General features: G+C 53.5%; 1 protein-coding gene across 27 annotated transcripts in view; it reads right to left on the bottom strand.

The window, feature by feature from the left end:
• The window catches only part of NRXN2 (neurexin 2), a 102,712-nt gene that overhangs the window by 49,980 nt on the left and 36,048 nt on the right, over positions 1-16,684 (bottom strand). For 15 of the 27 annotated variants that reach the window (XM_036927317.2, XM_036927461.2, XM_036927468.2 and 12 more), the window contains 5 exons: positions 13,370-13,414; positions 5,784-5,945; positions 4,606-5,044; positions 979-1,365; positions 596-799 (listed from right to left, as the gene is read on the bottom strand). In XM_036927317.2, the coding sequence (XP_036783212.2) occupies positions 596-799; positions 979-1,365; positions 4,606-5,044; positions 5,784-5,945; positions 13,370-13,414 (1,237 nt within the window). The remainder of the gene's footprint in view (positions 1-595; positions 800-978; positions 1,366-4,605; positions 5,045-5,783; positions 5,946-13,369; positions 13,415-16,684) is intronic. The other 12 variants (XM_036927440.2, XM_036927472.2, XM_036927446.2 and 9 more) reach the window with 2 other exon arrangements.

Below are 16,684 nucleotides of genomic sequence, written 5' to 3'. Positions count from 1 at the left end.
GGATCCGGTGCCTTCACAGGGCGGCTATGGAATTGAAACATGACAGCAGACAAGGGGAAGGTGCCAAGACCCCATGTGTCCAGTGTCCCATGTGCACCTATGCACACAGACAGACACAGAGCACATCATGAGGGTGGGTGGGTAAGGGGCCACGTCCTCATCCCTAGATCTGCCGTGGTGCTGAGCTCAGGCTTAGCACCAGCAGCCATCTGTGAGTACTTCCCAAATGAATGAACAAGGAATGACAAGTGGATGGGCTGATGACCAAGAATGAGCTATGTCATTATGTGTGTGTGCAGGACAGATGCTGCCAAGACCCCCAGGAGCACCCCAAGAGGACTGCTGTCACACCCCAGACACACTAGGACAGATGGTATTGTCACACTTGGGGTCCTCCCCACAGTGTTGCTGAGCACACCGCATTGCCTTCCACTGTGTATCCTGGCCAGGGATGGAGCTCTCAGGGGCTCTGACCCCAGCCACCACCCCCACCTCCAAACTCTCACTGGTGCCACCACTAGCTTCTCCAGACAGAGGGGTGTGGGTCAGAGGCAAGGATGGGAAAGGGACCAGGAGCATGGGGTGGGGTGGTTACCGAGGTTGACAGTGAGCTTCATCTGGCCCCCGTCCAGCTCGAGGCGCAGGGTGTCGGCTGACTCCCTGGAGGTGGTAGCCATCATGAGCCCGTACGCCCGCTGAGACATGAAGCGCAGAGACACGTCCTCTGCCTCCGTGTGCATGGCATTCGGCAGCATGATCTTCATGTACATGGAGCCATCGTAGCTCAGGACCGTGGCCTCTGCCCCAGGGGTGGGGGAAGAGGGAAGCGAGGGACAGGCAAAGACCAGGGGAGGGAGAGAGAAGACCGAGAGCATCATTACAGGGATGATGCCCAGGGCTGGTCCAGGAGGGGCACCCGAGGAGGAAGGGGGCACGGTGATGGGCAGCAGGGACACCAGGAATGAAGACTAGCCTCACCTCTCTCACAGACCCTCCCCAGAAAGCCGGTCCCGATGCAGTCACAGACGAAGCGGTTCCAGCCCTCGCGGCAGACGCCCCCGTTTCGACACGGGGCAGATGCGCACTGCTTCAGGGTTTCCCGGGAGCAGAAAGGGGCGATGCCCACTGCGCCCTGCGCCTCGGCCAGGCCCCGCAGGTCCCGGCTGCGCCCATCTATGAAGAGGTCCCGCACACAGCCCACGTAGCCAGCCCGCAGCGCCGCCGTCCACACCTCTGGGGGCAGGGGCAGGTCCCCGCGGCCCCCCTCAGGGAGGCCGCCCAGGTACAGCTCACTCTCCAGATCCAGAATCTCGCTCTCCCCGTTGGCCAAGAACGGTGTGCTGCGGCTGTTCACGGAGATGGAGCCTGGGGACCAAGGAAGAACGGGCCTCAGTGGGGAGGGCAGAACGGAGACAACACAGGCCACCCCGCTCCCTGCAGCAGCCCTGGGCAGGAGGCTCGGCCTCACCTGCCTGACGCAGTACCACCCGCCTAAGGGCCCCAGGCTAGGAACTTGTGGAAGTCAGCCCCAGGCCAACTACCGCAATCCTGGGCCCCTGTCCAGACCCCTCCTTCTCCACCGGAGCAAGTCCTTGGAGGATGTCCTGGCGGTGGACATGCCCAAGCGGGCTGGGCCATTCACGGGTCCCTCCTCTGGCCACTCCCTTAGACCAGGAGCCAGAGGCAGAGAACTCGAAGAAGGCTGATAGGTTTGAATCCAAAAGGTTTTTCCCCCCACTTACATTTACTGAGCATTGTGGCTATGTGCTGGGCACTTAGCACCTTGTTATATACATTATACAATAAAATAATATTTGTTAGCACAGACATTTTATTACTGAGTCTCATAGTAACCCTGAAATGGGGTCGTTATGATCCCATTTTGAAATGGCTGAGAGAGACTGGAGAAGAGCCCAGAGCGCCCAGGCAGGTCAGGAGCTCCAGGTGGTGGGGCCCAGGGCCTGCTTCCCCCACCCAGCCCCGGATCCCGTCTGCAGCTAGCGAACAAGAAGGGCAGGCAGATAAGCTCCTGGGGCCTGCATGACAGGATGGCAGCCAGACAGGGAGCTTCTGGGCTATAAGACTTCCTTGGAAAGAGAGGCTGGTTATCTCAGAAAAAAGATTTGGGATCGGGTAGGAGCTTTAAAGCCTTCACTGAAGTCTTAAGAAGCAGAAACATACATTAGAAACTTTGCTGTGTTTGTCATTTTTACTCTAAAGTTTTTCCTCCGTCAAGTTTAGAACAATTATTTGAAGAAAAATAAAAATGGCTGCCTATCTCCATGAAGTTAAAGAGAAATAAGGAGGGTCTGATCTACATTAGGCCTAATTGGGCAGAGATCTTGTTGGGGGTTCAGGGTGAAGGCCAAGATCAAAGTGTGAGCACGGGATGTGAAACTAAGGGAGCAAAGGCAGGGCCTCTGCCACAGATCTCCTCATCTGGAGCACGTTCCCCTCTGCCAAAAGCATTCCCCGAACCAGAGCGGCCACTCCCCCATGCCCAATTTCAATAACATGGCCCCTCCCTTGTTCTCCCCTGACACGGTTAGATGTCCCAGAATCCTGTTGATAAACTCACTCCCCGACCAGGCCTCCAAACATGAGCCCCCCGATCACCCACACCTCTATCTGTACCTGATTCCTCCGATGCCTGCTCTACCCACCTGCTGTGGGGCCTCTGCAACATGGACACTGATGGACTCTCAGCAAATGAGCCAAATGTGGGAGAAAGAAGAGGGAGGGGAAGGAAGAGGTGGGAAAAGGGTGTTCAGTGCAGTCAACAAGCGGAAGCTGGAGTACAGGCCTTGCTCCAAGGTCACTCTAAAACATGGGAGTGGGACAACCCAGGTGTCCACTGACAGATGAATGGACAGACAAAATGTGGTATACACATAAAACATAATATTTAATAGCCATGAAAAGGAAGGAAATGCTGACACATGCTACAGCATGGATGAATCTTAAGAACATTATACTCAGTGCAATAAGCCAGACATAAAAGGACAACTGTTGTATGATCCCACTTATAAAAGGTGCCTAGAGTTATCAAATCATAGAGACAGAAAGTAGAATGATGGTTGTCAGGGGCTGGGGGGAATAGGCAGTTAGTGGTTAATGGGGACAGAATTCCAGTTTGGGAAGACGAAGATGTCTGGAGCTGGCTGGTGGTGATGGTAGCACAACAATATGAATGTCCTTAATGACACTGGACTATGTACTTAAAAATGGTAAAACTGGTATGTATATTTTATGTTATGTATAATTTACCAAAATTAAAAAAAAAAGAAACATGGAATTTGAAAGAGAGCTTTGTTGGAATGGAATAACAGCCCCAAGTCTGTGCTTGTGCACACGAATAAATGTGAGCCATCAGAAATGGTCAGAGCTGGTCAAGACGGGGACCCAAAGACTGGCCAGACCTGGTGCATGGGCTCTGGAGATCTGTGTGAGGCAGAGACCACTCCTGGAAGCAGAAGGCCCTGGGTTTCTCTGCAAGGCCTGGGCAGATTTCCAACCTACAGAGTTCCTGATCACCTGTCTGGAAACCCTAGGAGGCAGCAAGTGCTCTGCAAAGACTCCTGGGAGCCATCACAAGACAAAACAGGGGTTGAACCCATTTACAATAAAGCCAAGGAAGGTGACATTTCTCTTGAAGAAGGGAAAGGAAGAAGATGCCGGGCCAGTAGAGGCCTGCACTCCCAGGAGTCACAGTGCCTCCTTATTCCCCGTGTGTGGGAGAAATGGTCACTTCACCCAGACTCAAAGGTCCAGCAAGGTGACAGCTTGGGAGCATGAAAATTTAGCTGACATTGATAAGTGCTTAAATTGGATAATGTGTCAGTTCTCATTTATGTCAATTCTTCCTCTTGTGTTCAACAAGATGGTGAAGAGTACAGAGGAGAGATTCAGCAGAAAAAGAAGAAGGGACAGGGAGACTGACAAGGAAGAGTGGAGGAAAGGGCAGCTAGAAGCAGCAGCAGGTTCAGGAAAGAGCACCTCCTCAGCCCCAGAACTTTCTGTTCTGCAGCTTTATCATGCTAGAAACCTCACCAGGTGAGAGTGTCTGTGTGCCCCACTGGAGCTTGAGCCCCGTGACACAAAGGAGGATTAGTTCACAGCTATCCCCTTCCCAGCACCTTGGACAGCGTCTGGCACACAGTAGGTGCTCCGTAAATATTTGTTGAGTTAATAAGAGAAAGTTGAGGGGACCTGGAAAGGAAAGAGGCAAGTCTGGGAACTTTTTTGTAAGGGGAACAGGATTCTACTCTTGTTAGGCGCTGGGCTAATGCTTCTGCAGGTGTTCTCTTACTTAACTCCTCCTGACAACCCCAGTGTAAGGACTCCTTTCAAAGATAAGAAAACTGAGGCTTAAAAGCTTCAAAGAAGTGGACCAAAAGTCACACACACAGTAACTGGGAGAGCTGGAGTGTGACTCCAGGTCTGACTGACTCCAAACACTGTGTTCATTCCACCAATGCACTGTGACAGGAGGGCTGGGCATGGTGAGGGGTTGGAGGGGAGACAGCAGAAGAGACCTGGAAGGATGTCAGGCAGGAGGAGAGGAGTGGCCAGAGTGAGAGGGGGAGGGACCAGAGGCCTCCTGACCTTTACGCCCATCCCTTTGGAAGTCCACGTGGCACCACTCGCCGTCGTTGACCTTGCGGCTAGATGCCCGCAGCTTGATGCCCCCAGAGCCCATGTCCAGCAGAAGGTAGAGGTAGCCATCCAACAGCTCCATGGCAAAGTAGTCAGCCCGCTGGGCAGAGCTGTGGCTTCCAGCCCCGGCCCCGGCCCGCCGGCCCTGGCTAAAGAGCAGGAGCCCATTGGGCTCAGTGGTGCGGAAGTCTAGGGAGATGGAGCCCGTGCGCTTGGCACTCCAGCGGGGTAGGGCCACAAAGGCCTCAGGACTCTCAAAAGTCACAGGGTCCAGAGCAGCCACATCTTCACAGCGGAACGACAGGTCCCCCTGCAGCTTCATTTTGGGATCCCCTTCCTTTGCCAGGCGGGATAGTTCCAGCTTGAAGTCATTGTTCTTATAGACCACCTGCAGGGAGGGGCAGGGGCAGGGATGAAGAAGCAAACGCAGCTTAGGGCCTGGCCACTCCTGCCCAGCGGCAGCCAGGACCACGGGACCCTGCCACCCAGCCCTGAGGGGATCCCTGCTCAGCCCCCCAAGACCACTTGCTCCAGCTTCACCAGAAAGGCTGTGAATAAGCCCCTCCCTTGCCCCGCTCATGCTCTCCGTCCTGTCTTTGGCCCAGCGCTAGCATGGCGCCCTCAGTGCTGCCAAACTGCAGTTCATAACAATGGCCAGACAACCACCACTAACATCTGGCTGACGTTTTCCAATTGACACAGTATTTTAATTTACACTCTCCTCTGCTCCTCACACCCACCTTAAGAAGTCGGTACTGACTACTCATTCTCTAGATGAGGAAACCAGGAGTTAGGTCAGGGACTTGGCCAAGGTCACAGAGCTAGTGAGCAGAAGAGCCAGACCTCAGACACAGGTCTTTAGTCTGCACACCCAAAATCCTTTCCTCTGAGCCACAGCTGCCCTGGAAGGCATCTGAGAGGGTGGGCAACTCCTGAGGCTCAGGAAAGGGGAAAGAAGACTCTTGATGCAGTCAATGGGCCTCAGGTTTTGAAGAGGGAAGGTCTCCCACTGTGGGCTTGGAAGGAGCAGAGGAACCAGGCAGCTGGCCAGGTCAGACTAAATCACCCTCGAGACAGGGGCCAAAGGGTTCCTGGGCTGGCCCCAGCCCCTTCCTCGCCCTACTCACATCCTTGAGGCAGCCCATGAAGTTGTTGCTGACGGGCGAGCCCGGCAGGTCAGCTGTGTTGGGGCTGCCCCCTATGTAGAAGAAGTCATCAGAGCCCAGCATGGTGTAATCCTCCTGCGTGTAGCCTGTGGTGGTCAGGATCCCGTCCACCGAGATGGTCACCTGCCCAGCCCAGGGAGGGAGGGGGAGACAAGGAGACAACTGGCATCAACTCCCTGAGAAGAGCCACAGGCTGGGCGAGGGAGGGGCCAGGGGCAGCGGGGGAGGGGGACCCCCCATTTTTATGTCTGCTTGTCTCAGAGGAGGAACAGTGGGGGGAAGAGAGAGAGAGGAGGTGGGAAAGGAAGCAGCACAAGATTTGATGGTTTCAGGGTAGACAGAGGCCCGCCCCACGGCCCGGCAGGCAGAGGTCTGACGAGTACTGAAGTGCTTGCCATGCAAAGCCCCAGGAATCGGGTCCGTGGGAGTGGGGACCCAGGGCCCCACTATGGGGTGATGAAAATGGCACCCGCACTTCCTTCCTCATGAAGGTGCTTTCTGGACCCGCCTGGGATTTCAGAATGCCTCCGTAAGCAAGGCAGAAACACCGACCATCCTTGGATCTTGTGGCTCGACTCCTGTGGCTCTCCCTTGGGGCCCTGAGGAGCCCTTCCAGTCCTAGCCCAGCAGGGAGACGGAGGATGGCAAGGGTGTGCAGAGAACTCAGATACACCTAAGGAGCCTTGCGGCTTCCTGGAAGATGCAGAAGGCCTTGCAGGCCTGATCCCCACCACTACAATCCTGACTCCAAAGGTCTCCACTGCTTCTCACCCACTTCCTGAGTGTCTCTTTACTGCCCAGGTCCCCCTGAATTTGGGTCACTCTCTTGTCTCCCATGGAGGGGGCAGCCCTTTACCTATTCAACAGCCCACCTGCGTTGTTTCACTGTCTTCCCCACTGGCACCACCATCATTACTCTAGGGAGTCAGGGCCAGGTTAGGGAACAGAGGAAGACAGGGCTGACCTCATTATGCCTTGACCCTGAGCTGAAGAGTGAGGTGAGAAAGCAAGACGGGTAAGGATGGGGCGCAGCTGGTGGTCCGAGGAGGTGAAAGGGGCTCAGCAGTGGTCTGAGGAAGGCAGATGGGACCTTGTTGGGGAGTGACAAGTGCAGGGGACTCTGGCTACCCCACCCCAAGCAAATGCCCAGCGAGCCCCTGAAAAAGCCATGGGAGCAGCCCCCAAAGGCTCCAGAGCCCCCGCAAGGTTATGGGGGAAGAGCCAACGGCTACAGGACCACCAGCCCCCACTCTAGGAAAGCTGCGGTTCAGGAGGGCTAACTGGGAAAGCAGGCCGACTCCTGCCAGGGCCATCGGGAAGCCGGCCCACTCTGAACCCAACGCCGAGCTTCCACCCCCACTCCCCACTCCCCAGACATGTTCTGGCACCCCCTTGTCAGGTGAAGGCTGGAGATTGGGGCCTTCTGGTCACATCCTGTGACGTCCCCACCCACACCGGTCCATACATGCATGCCGCCAGCCGTCTTCCAGAGACTGGTCTCCGGGGTCCCATTGTCCCGGAGGGGGGGAGTGCGTGTTAGGAGAGCCTAAGGAGCACGGGTGCAGGGGAAGCTTCTCCTGCAGGACCCTTGAGTGCCCACGGTGCCAGGCTGGGGCTTCACCGGGAGTGGGGCAGGGCTGAACAGAGCAAGGGCTGAAGAGGGCCCCTCCTGGGAGCCATCAAACCTTGTGCTGGGGAACTAGGTTCAAGGACAGAAGGTAAAAGGGTGTCTTTATGGGATGGGGCAGTTTGAGAGCTTTCGAGTCTTGTTTTGAAGGGAGGACTGGTCATTATTGTTTATTTCTTCTTCCTTCCACCCCACCTGAGTCTGGAAAGTGGGGAACTGGGTAGAAAAGGGAAGGGTCAAAGTATTAGTCACAAAAACATGCAGACAAGATTAGAATGGGCAGAAGGGGGCTGCAGGAATGGAAGCAGGGGCCTGGGAGGAGTGGCGGGGTCAGAGAGTCTCCCTGAGGCAAACCCAACTCCATCTTGTCCTCCGTCTCCACCCTGACACTGCGCTAAGAGACCAAGAACTGGGCCGCTAATTGTATCTGAGCCTACATCTGGTCACCCCAATCAGACGGTCAGCTTCTGAAGGACAGGTACCTGGCCTGACATGGCCCTGTAACCCCTGTAATACCAACACAGTCCAGGGGACACAGCATGGTCATTAAAGGTGAGCGTTAAGTTGCTCATGACCCAGGGCCACGCTTGGCTCTTCCTGTGTCCGGTCTGTAAACTCAATGCCTTGGGGGTTTTGGTGGACAGAGCCTCAGTCCCCCACGACTGCCCTGATAGGGCACTCCTGCTTCTGTGCAGGTGGGGGGCCCTCCCATCCCCAGAGCTCCCAGGAAGAGGCTCTTCTGGCCTCTGTCAGTAAACTCAGCTTTCAGCCTTCCAGCCCACTGAGCCGCTCAGCAGGGTCCTCCCTCCCCAGGCCCAGAAGCCAGGAACCACCTACTGGCATCTTCCTCCAGCCACGGGCTCTCTTTGGCCCAGTCCCATTAGCAAGCTCCCCTGCCTTTGCTCTCAGTGTTAGAAGGACCTGACTGTGGGGATGGGGCCACCTCCCCCGACTCCCTTCTGGACTGGGTGTAAATCTGACCTTGCCCACCATGGCTGTGCAAACCACTGCCAGATGCTGTCCCCCATTGGAAAAGGGCTGCCTTAACCACCTCCTGTCTGCTCCCCAAGCTCACAGCTATGTTTTTAGAGCATCCCTGGCCCAGGGGTGGGGGAGAAAGCAGGAGGAGGCAGGGCACTATAAGGAGGCCCACAGAGGAAGGGCCTGGGGGCTGGGGAAATAGAGGGAGAACGGTGGGGACAGCACCGGGTGGAAAGGAAGCAAAGGGTGGGGGGAATGGAGAAGGGTTCTGGGGAAGGCGAGGAAGATGACAGATTAGTAAGACCCAACTGTTCCCTCAGACAAATCAAAGTCCAGACACAAAAATGGCAGGTTCGTTAGTAAAAGCAGGAAACAGGGGAATCATTCCCCCATCCCCCTCCACCTCAGGGGTTCATGGTGCCCCTGCCCCCCAGCCTCCCCGCACAGCTTCTGGAAGGGGTAGGGCCGGCGGGGAGGAGGGCAGAGGGCCGGGCGACACAGAGCAGCCGCTGCAGCTGGGACACATGCGGGTTAGAGCACGAGGTTGGGAGGGGCCAGGCCCAGCAGGAGAGTCGCGCAGCAGCCACAGGCGTGAAGGCATGCGGGGCCGGGGGGCGGGGAAGAGCAGAGATGGAGGCGAAAGAGCTGTGGGGGTGCAGGAAGGAGCAGCTTCCTTCCAGAGTCGGGGCAGAGGAGCCACCACTAGGACAGACATTCATGGATTGGGAGGAAAAGGGTGGGGACATTAGATTCGGACCTTCTTCCCCAGAGGGCGATCCAGACACTCACTCCCACTGCCCGTTCGCCACTGGTCACAGACCCAGACACACCTGCTCACACACCACACCCTACCGAAGGCAGTGGGACGAAGTCTGGATGGGCTTCTTTCCAGGCAGCAGCCTTTGCATCAGCAGGACTATGGCTACCACCCCAGGACACAGCCGCCTCTGCACCCAACCCACACCGACCCACTCAGCACAGGCCTGGCCCTGGGTGGACACTGAGGGGGCCAAGAGGAATGAGTCACAGCTCTGCCCTGGAAGGCCACAGCCAGACAGGGAAGAAGGGATGGGGCACAGGAGACAGGAGCACAGCCCCCAGACCCCCTCTGCTCCCCAGGGGTGGGAAGGGTGGCTCTAGGTGGCTTCAAGGAGCAGCCCCCGGCCTTGGTGGGCTCTCGACCCTGCTGGCTCCACCTCTCTCCTGCTCTGCTGTGCTCGTCTCCCTGTAGGCAGGCTGGGAGGATGGGAAACCAGGTCCGTGCCCCCAGTGCCCCAGGAAGAAGGGCTGAGGGAGAAAGGAAGGCCCCTCTGGCATTGTCCGGGGCCTCTCCCAGCCCCCTATGATCACAGGGTCACTGGACCCCTTGAGGAGGGGGACTTATTCTGGGGAGAATAGATTGAGGTCAGGTGTTTTTAAGTTGCGGACAGGCTGGATGGGCTTCAGGATTTATGAAGCCCTTGACACATTGTGACACTGTATCAATAGGCACTCTTTTCCTATGAGAGTTCACTGCTCTCATCACCTCTCCTTGGGACTGAGTGGGGTAGGAGGAGGGCATGAAGACCAGGGAAAGACTGCTGGGAAGGTCATACCATTCTGCTATGTGTTCAAGTTTAGCCATCTTTTTGGGATGGGGAGAAGTTAAAGAGAGAATTGGATTGAATTGCACAGGAAGACAACCAAGCCAGCAGTTATAGCCCTACAGCAAGTCCTGACATCTGGATTTGATAAAGTTTGGGAATAAAAGGGAAAGACTTCAGGTCAGAAATCTTGAATTCGTGTTTAGCCTTTACCATTTTCCATAACAATCTCATTTGACCTCTCTGACTATCATCTGTAAAAGGGGTTAGCAGTGTTTGTCACTCGCGCTTCTCCCAGGCTTGCTGTGAGGACCAAGTGAGGACTGTGGTGAGAGCGCCAGGCCCTCCAAGAGCCAGCCGTGGGACCCCAGGCTTTCTCTAGGCCCCCGTTTTCCAGCCATCAAATGGGAGCTGTCTCTGCCTGATGCCTGCCCCCTTGACATTCATCAAGTTTAAAGGACTCAAAATTGGGGTATATTTAGGAAAACCAAAGATGCCAGCGAATGTATAAAGAACTATTATTATTTTTACAAGAAAACTTTCATCAGCCTGACTGCACCTAACCCAAACCTCCCAACTGGTTGGCCTTTTTGGTCTGTATCCATCCTGTCCTGCAAGGAGAAATGATCAAATAACAAGAAAAGAAGCCATATAAATGAGTTAGTTAAAATAAATATAAAACCAACTGGAACCCAGGGAAGTAATGACTGGGAATCAGAATAGATTTTGGTGCCCTCTTCTTGGTCTGAAAGAGTTGATCCCTCGGATAGGTTTCTGAGGGTTTCTGAGGCCACTCAGGACACCAAGAGGCAACCATGCTCTGATCATCAGGCAGCGATCCCCACACCGGAAAGCATGGACTTTAGAGACAGAATTTAGCAAGAACTTTCCTTGCCAGGCCTGAAACCAGACAGCATTGTTTGCTTCTTAACCAATTTAACCAAGTCACTCCATCTTTCCTCCTCCTCCCAGGCTCAATTCCTGAGGCATTCTGGGGTTTCATCAGTTATTTTGGGACTGATTCCTAAGAAGGGATGATAAATAATAAGATCTCCAGTGGTGCCAGAGATGCTATATTCTCCAGGGTTCTCTATGGGAAGGGAATCACTTCTTTACAAAACATCCCTGCCCTGGAAACACTGAGGTAATTGATTAACATTTCATGAAGTTTAATAACATTATAATTCCCTCTCCAGAGTCCAGATGCTTTCACTTCCATTACATTTACTTGATCTTCACACACCCTGACACCCTGAAGTAGGGAATGCAGGTATGTTATCAGCCCATTCAGTACCTGAGAAACCTGAGCTTGAGTCCTAGTTCACGCGATCAGTTTTTAACTGAATTGAGACTAGAAGGAAGGTCTGCAGGGTCCTAATTCTGGGATGGGAATCCCCAGGTGCTTTAGTGCACCACATGGGTTAATCTTGCCTCCGTTTACAGACACAGGTTGGCTATCCAGTGACACTCTGTAAAGAAAGAGTCCCAAATGCCCAGCTCCCAACAGGTACTCAATGGCCTCACCTGAGGGGTGGGCAGCAGCTAAGCAACTGGAGAAGAAAGCCTGTGAATGGGATGGTGCGGGACCACCGCATGGCTCCACCTGAACACTAGGATGACTGGGAGTGGCCCAGGTGAGGCCTTGGACTGGGGAGGGTGGGATGGCTGTGGCCGTGGACACTAGCTGGGGGTCAGGGCAGAGGACAGGGCTACCGTGGGTCTGTGGTAAAAGCAGGACAGGCCAGTGGTGGCCTCAGAGGTAGAGCCTCCTGGGGAGTGGGGGAGCCGCCAGGTTGGGAGGCTCACTATCATGCTTCCCTCCTTGCCAGCCAGGCAGCTGCCCCAAGTAGTGCTGGCCCCATGGGAGCAGACACGTCCATCTGCAGGGTCCCCAGCTTGGTGCTCAATCACTCTGCATTATTAATAGGCGATGACTAACCGCCTGCTGCTACAGAGCCAGGATGGGGCTGGCAAGAGGGATTCCCAGGGGATGGTGCACAGCAGGGCCTGTGGGCACATACTTCACTTCAGGGTGAGGAGAGCAGCAAAGGGCCATCCCAGCTCCTTTCCTGCTCCTGCCTATCATGGCCCCCAGACTTAAGGGTCAGGCCCCCACCTCCCACCTCCACACAGAGCCCTCGCCAGGCTCGAATACACAGTCACACAGCCCCCTAGCTCATACCAGCGTTTACATGTGTAGAGTCACCCAGTAGAATCTCACAAACACACAGTACAGTCTCCCACTAACACCCCCTAAATGTCACACCAACATTTACATACAGTCACACCCACACACCAACACACACCAGCTGCATTTACACAGACACCCACACCAACACTCACCGGGACTGAGCCCAACCCAAACAGGAGCTTGGTGACAACTACCCTGACTTCACCCCTGCTAGGCCTCCTCCTCTCACCCCCTCAATGGAAGGAAACCAACCCTGGTCAGAGGCCATGCAGGACAGGCAGAGGGCAGAGAGGGGAGGGCAGATGGAGGGGAAGGAAGACAGTGTGAGACACAGTGTTAGTCAGAGCAGCAGAGCGGTGGGGGAAACTGGACACTGTCCCTGGTGAGGGGAAAAGACCATTCATGCCATGCAAAATGTTGGGGGAGACAGAACCAGAAACCCTCAAGGCTGAGAAGTGAGGAAGGGGTGTCACCTCTTCCCTGGCAGCCAGCATAGGTCAGCCTTCGAACTGGCAATACACTGGTGATTTGAAGGCGCTCTTGACTGGTCCCAGGTGGCTCAGCATCTGCCAAGGCCATTCCCCCTCTCTGGGGAACCTGCCCAGCTGGCTGCCACTGGAGGTCTCACCCCCCAACCCTCTCCCCAATCTTGAAGGGCCTGTTTAGGAGCTGACAGTGAGCAGAGCGTAGCATGTCATGGGATGGTGTTTTCCATGGATTTTCAGGAGACCAAGAAAGAAACTAAATCAAAGAGAAAAAAGGAAGGGGGTAAAAAGGAACAAAATAAAGCAATAATAGAAATAAGCAGCCTGGCATCGGGGCTGGTCTAACCAGAGCCGATGAACACGGGCCTTGCCCCCAGGTCTCTCTGTCCAGAAATCTGAATTCAGGAGTCAGGGGATAGGGCAGGGACAGGCCAAATTCCTCCATTGTCATTTGTCTTTTGGATTTGAGCTTGGACCAAAAAAGAAAGAAAAGCGAAAGAGGAAAACTAAAAGAGAAAGAAGCAAAATCTAACGATTGTCCAGGACGCAAAAAACAGTTGGAAGAGCAAAACAACCAAAACCAAACAGGGTGGGCGGGGAAGGAAACAAAAGAGGGAGAATCCAACAGTTAAAAAAACCCACGGCAAACCAAACGGTAAGACAATTAGAGTGATATCTACCAGATAATGCAGTTTGTTTACCATAGCGTGTCCAATCCCTGCGTGCTTCACCGGAGATGGGGGTGGGGTGGGGTGGGGCCAAAAAAACAACAAAGACAACAACAGAAGAACAGAACGAAAAGAAAAGAAAAATAAAATGACCAACTGTGAAACTCAAGGAAAGAGGAAAAATATATATCCATAGATATTTGGTTGTTTGTTCAGACCCTCCCACCCTAAGTCCAACTGAAGTACTTTGTTGAAAGAAAATCAAATTATAATGGGAGGGAGAAACAAAACACACAAAACTTAACTCCCCTCCTTCCCGATCCCCACCTCTACCGCTCCCCGGATTCCTCTCCCCGCCCCCGCCCCCTCCCGGAAGGCCCGGCTGCGGACAAGGGGCTCAGCTCAAGACCTCGGTTAGTAGAGAAGAAAGCAGCAAAAGAACTGGACTAAGGAGGCAAAGACTTAAAGATGGCCGACATTCCGCAGATGAGACAGAAAGGTTAGTTCGGGCTTTCACTCATACCTTGCCCCACCTGTCCCTGCCCAGCCCATGGTCCCCTGGGTTATAAGCGTGTTAGTGACACACACAGAGTTGGCAACAGGGTTTTCCAACAGAGGGTAAGAGAGGGAAGGCAGGGGGTTAAGAAGCAGACCCGATTATGCAGTATTAGTAGGTCCTACCCGCTGAGATGTTAGGGAGTTGACGGGAGAGAAGGGAGGGGGCAAGGAGTGAGAAAGGGAGGCTGATTCGCTTGGGTGACGACCGATGGGTTTGCTGGCTAACTGGTCAACCAGATGGCTTTCCAGCGAACCGGCTAAAGAGCAAGTTGGTGCTGGCCAACTGGCTGACCGGTGACCATATTGAGTTAATGGGCTAACTTGTTGGTGACAGGCCAGCTTGCTGTCAGGCTGGGAGAAGACTGGCCATTGCCCCTGGAGAATCCCAGGACTGGCTAGAATGAGAGGCCATTTTAGTTGGAGGCAAAAGGAAGGTGTTCCTAAGGAGTACAGGAGGGGATGTGGGCGTCTGCTTTTCCTGGGGATGGAGGACAGGCAGATAGATCCAGGGAGGCATGGGGGGTGTGGGGAACAGCTCCTTTTTTTTTTTCTTTCGTTTTTGTTTGTTTCTCTCCCTTGAAAAATGAAGAGACAGTGAGTCACCACCAGAATAGGGAAAATGAAAATTGCCCTCCATGGGCTGGCAAAGGGCTCACTCACATCCTATGCAATCATCCCGAACCCACCACCCTTTCCTCTCCCACCCGCCTATAGCAGACTCCTCACTGCCTAACTTGACTTTTCAGAGTACCCATTTCCCAAAAAGTTCCTTGGGTCCTTCCATCACCCCCACCCCACTCACTCATGCTCCTCAGGGCAGCTGTCCTTCCCCTAGTTAAGTATCACCACCACTGCTGCCAGTCCCTGGAATTTGTCAGGCTTTCCCAACAGCTCGGCCTCCTTTCATGCACCCTCATAGACCCCTGAGCCTCCACAACCTACAGCCAGCACCAGAAACTCATGCCCCCCAAACGCCACCCCATGAAAAGGAACATAGAGGCCCACCTACTCTAAAATCCCTTACTCCTCCCTAAGCCATAAACCAGCTTCTGGTTATAACTATAATCCCAGTCTGTAGACTCCACACCCCCATGTGGCTTGAAGTTCATTTCTCTTTTCATGGCCAGAGACTGCAGTGACAATCACCTTCAAAATCACCCTGATCTTGAGGGAGGAGATGTCAAAGAGACTAAGGCAGCTTTACCTCAAGTATCAAAGATGGGGGGACACTATTGTTCTATGTCCATTAAAATACTAAACTGCACACCCAAGAGTGTGACTGTGGGAAAGAGGTATTCTAGGGACAGATCCATTAGATAGAGAGTTACTAAAACCAGTGGGCACAGGACTAATTCAGTAAGACAATTAGTAAAGGCCTCATTTAATTAAAAATAACACAATTCAATATTTAGCAGCTAGAAGTGCTGAATAACCAATATTAATTATTAGTTATGCAGAAGCAGTTAACAGAACAGGAGGACAAGAGTCTAATGGCAGGTGCAGCGACCAGAGTAAGGGGATAACCCAGGCTGCAAGGACGAGGACTGCCAGCTAATGGGACTATTATGAAACAAGAAGGCCAACTAGCCAGGACAAGGAACAACTAGTTTCAGGTTGGCTAAGCCAATTGCACCAAAAAACGGAGGAGTTGTCTGATAAAACTGCACTGGTTGAACAAGACAGAAGGAAAAAAGGCATTGGTAAAAATCCAACTGCTACTCTTCTTGAATTAGAACTGGCTGTGGAGACTAAAATAAGGAAAAAACAGTTTTCAACTTTAATTTTTAAGTAGAATAGCAGATTAAGAAACAGGATTGAGAGGCAAGAGATGTGAGTTCAAAGCTTGGGCAAGACAGCCAGACTTCCTCTGAAAAATAGCAAGGTTGGAGTGGGGTGAGATGGGGCCCCTCTAGACCTAGGGATTGTGAATCCAGACCCCAGTCTGTGGCGATCATGCCCAAAGGGGCAATCATGGCCAAATACTAAAGTGGGCTTCCACTGGAATCCATAACTGGTGACGTGACATAGCACAGGGAAGGGGAACACGGTAGCCCATGCCTTCCCAAATGCCAGGATCTAGAATGCCGAGGCTTCAGACTAACAAGTGCGCAATGAAGGCTTACCCCCACCCATAGGAACAGCTAGAGGGCTCCTGGACTCCAGGAGTACAAGAATGACAGCTCACGATGAGGGAGGAGGGCACCAAGTCCTACAGGGGAGAGGTCGGTCATTATACCAAGGGGTAATGTACCCCCATCTCCACCTTGAACTCCACCTTGAACTTGACCCCTTCAAGAAAGCCCTAGCCCCTCACACAAATCACAAAAATCTGGATGAAAGCAAGCTCTGTGGAGCTTGAGCAAGAGCAGCTCAGGACAAAGAAAAGAGGTGCCCGCTCCACTCAGGGCCTTAGGGGGCCCATTTTTCAGAGTGACAAACAGAACATTCAAATTTTGGGAACATCCAAGAATGGCAGAACCATGAGACAGATTACAGCTGCCTCAGAGGAGTGGGTGGGAGAGGCTTTCTCCTGGCTTTGTAAAGTGAATAGGAGTCTTCCCCAGAAGACAGAGGTAGTTCAATGTTCATAAGAAATTGATCTGCTAGGTCCTTGTGCTGAAAATCTCACCAACTGGCTTCAAGGAACAGCCCAAATGAACCAGAAAAAAACACTAGAAAAGCAATTAAAAAACACTCAATAGTTGCTGGTATTAGGCCCACAAGAAGCTTACCACCTGGAAGTGGAGAAAAGACGTAAACACAAATATT

Source organism: Manis pentadactyla, chromosome 9 (assembly GCF_030020395.1).
Source record: "Manis pentadactyla isolate mManPen7 chromosome 9, mManPen7.hap1, whole genome shotgun sequence".
Classification (NCBI taxonomy): domain Eukaryota; kingdom Metazoa; phylum Chordata; class Mammalia; order Pholidota; family Manidae; genus Manis; species Manis pentadactyla.
The sequence above is the reverse complement of the archived record's forward strand: the minus strand, read 5'-3'. Positions and strand labels throughout refer to the sequence as shown.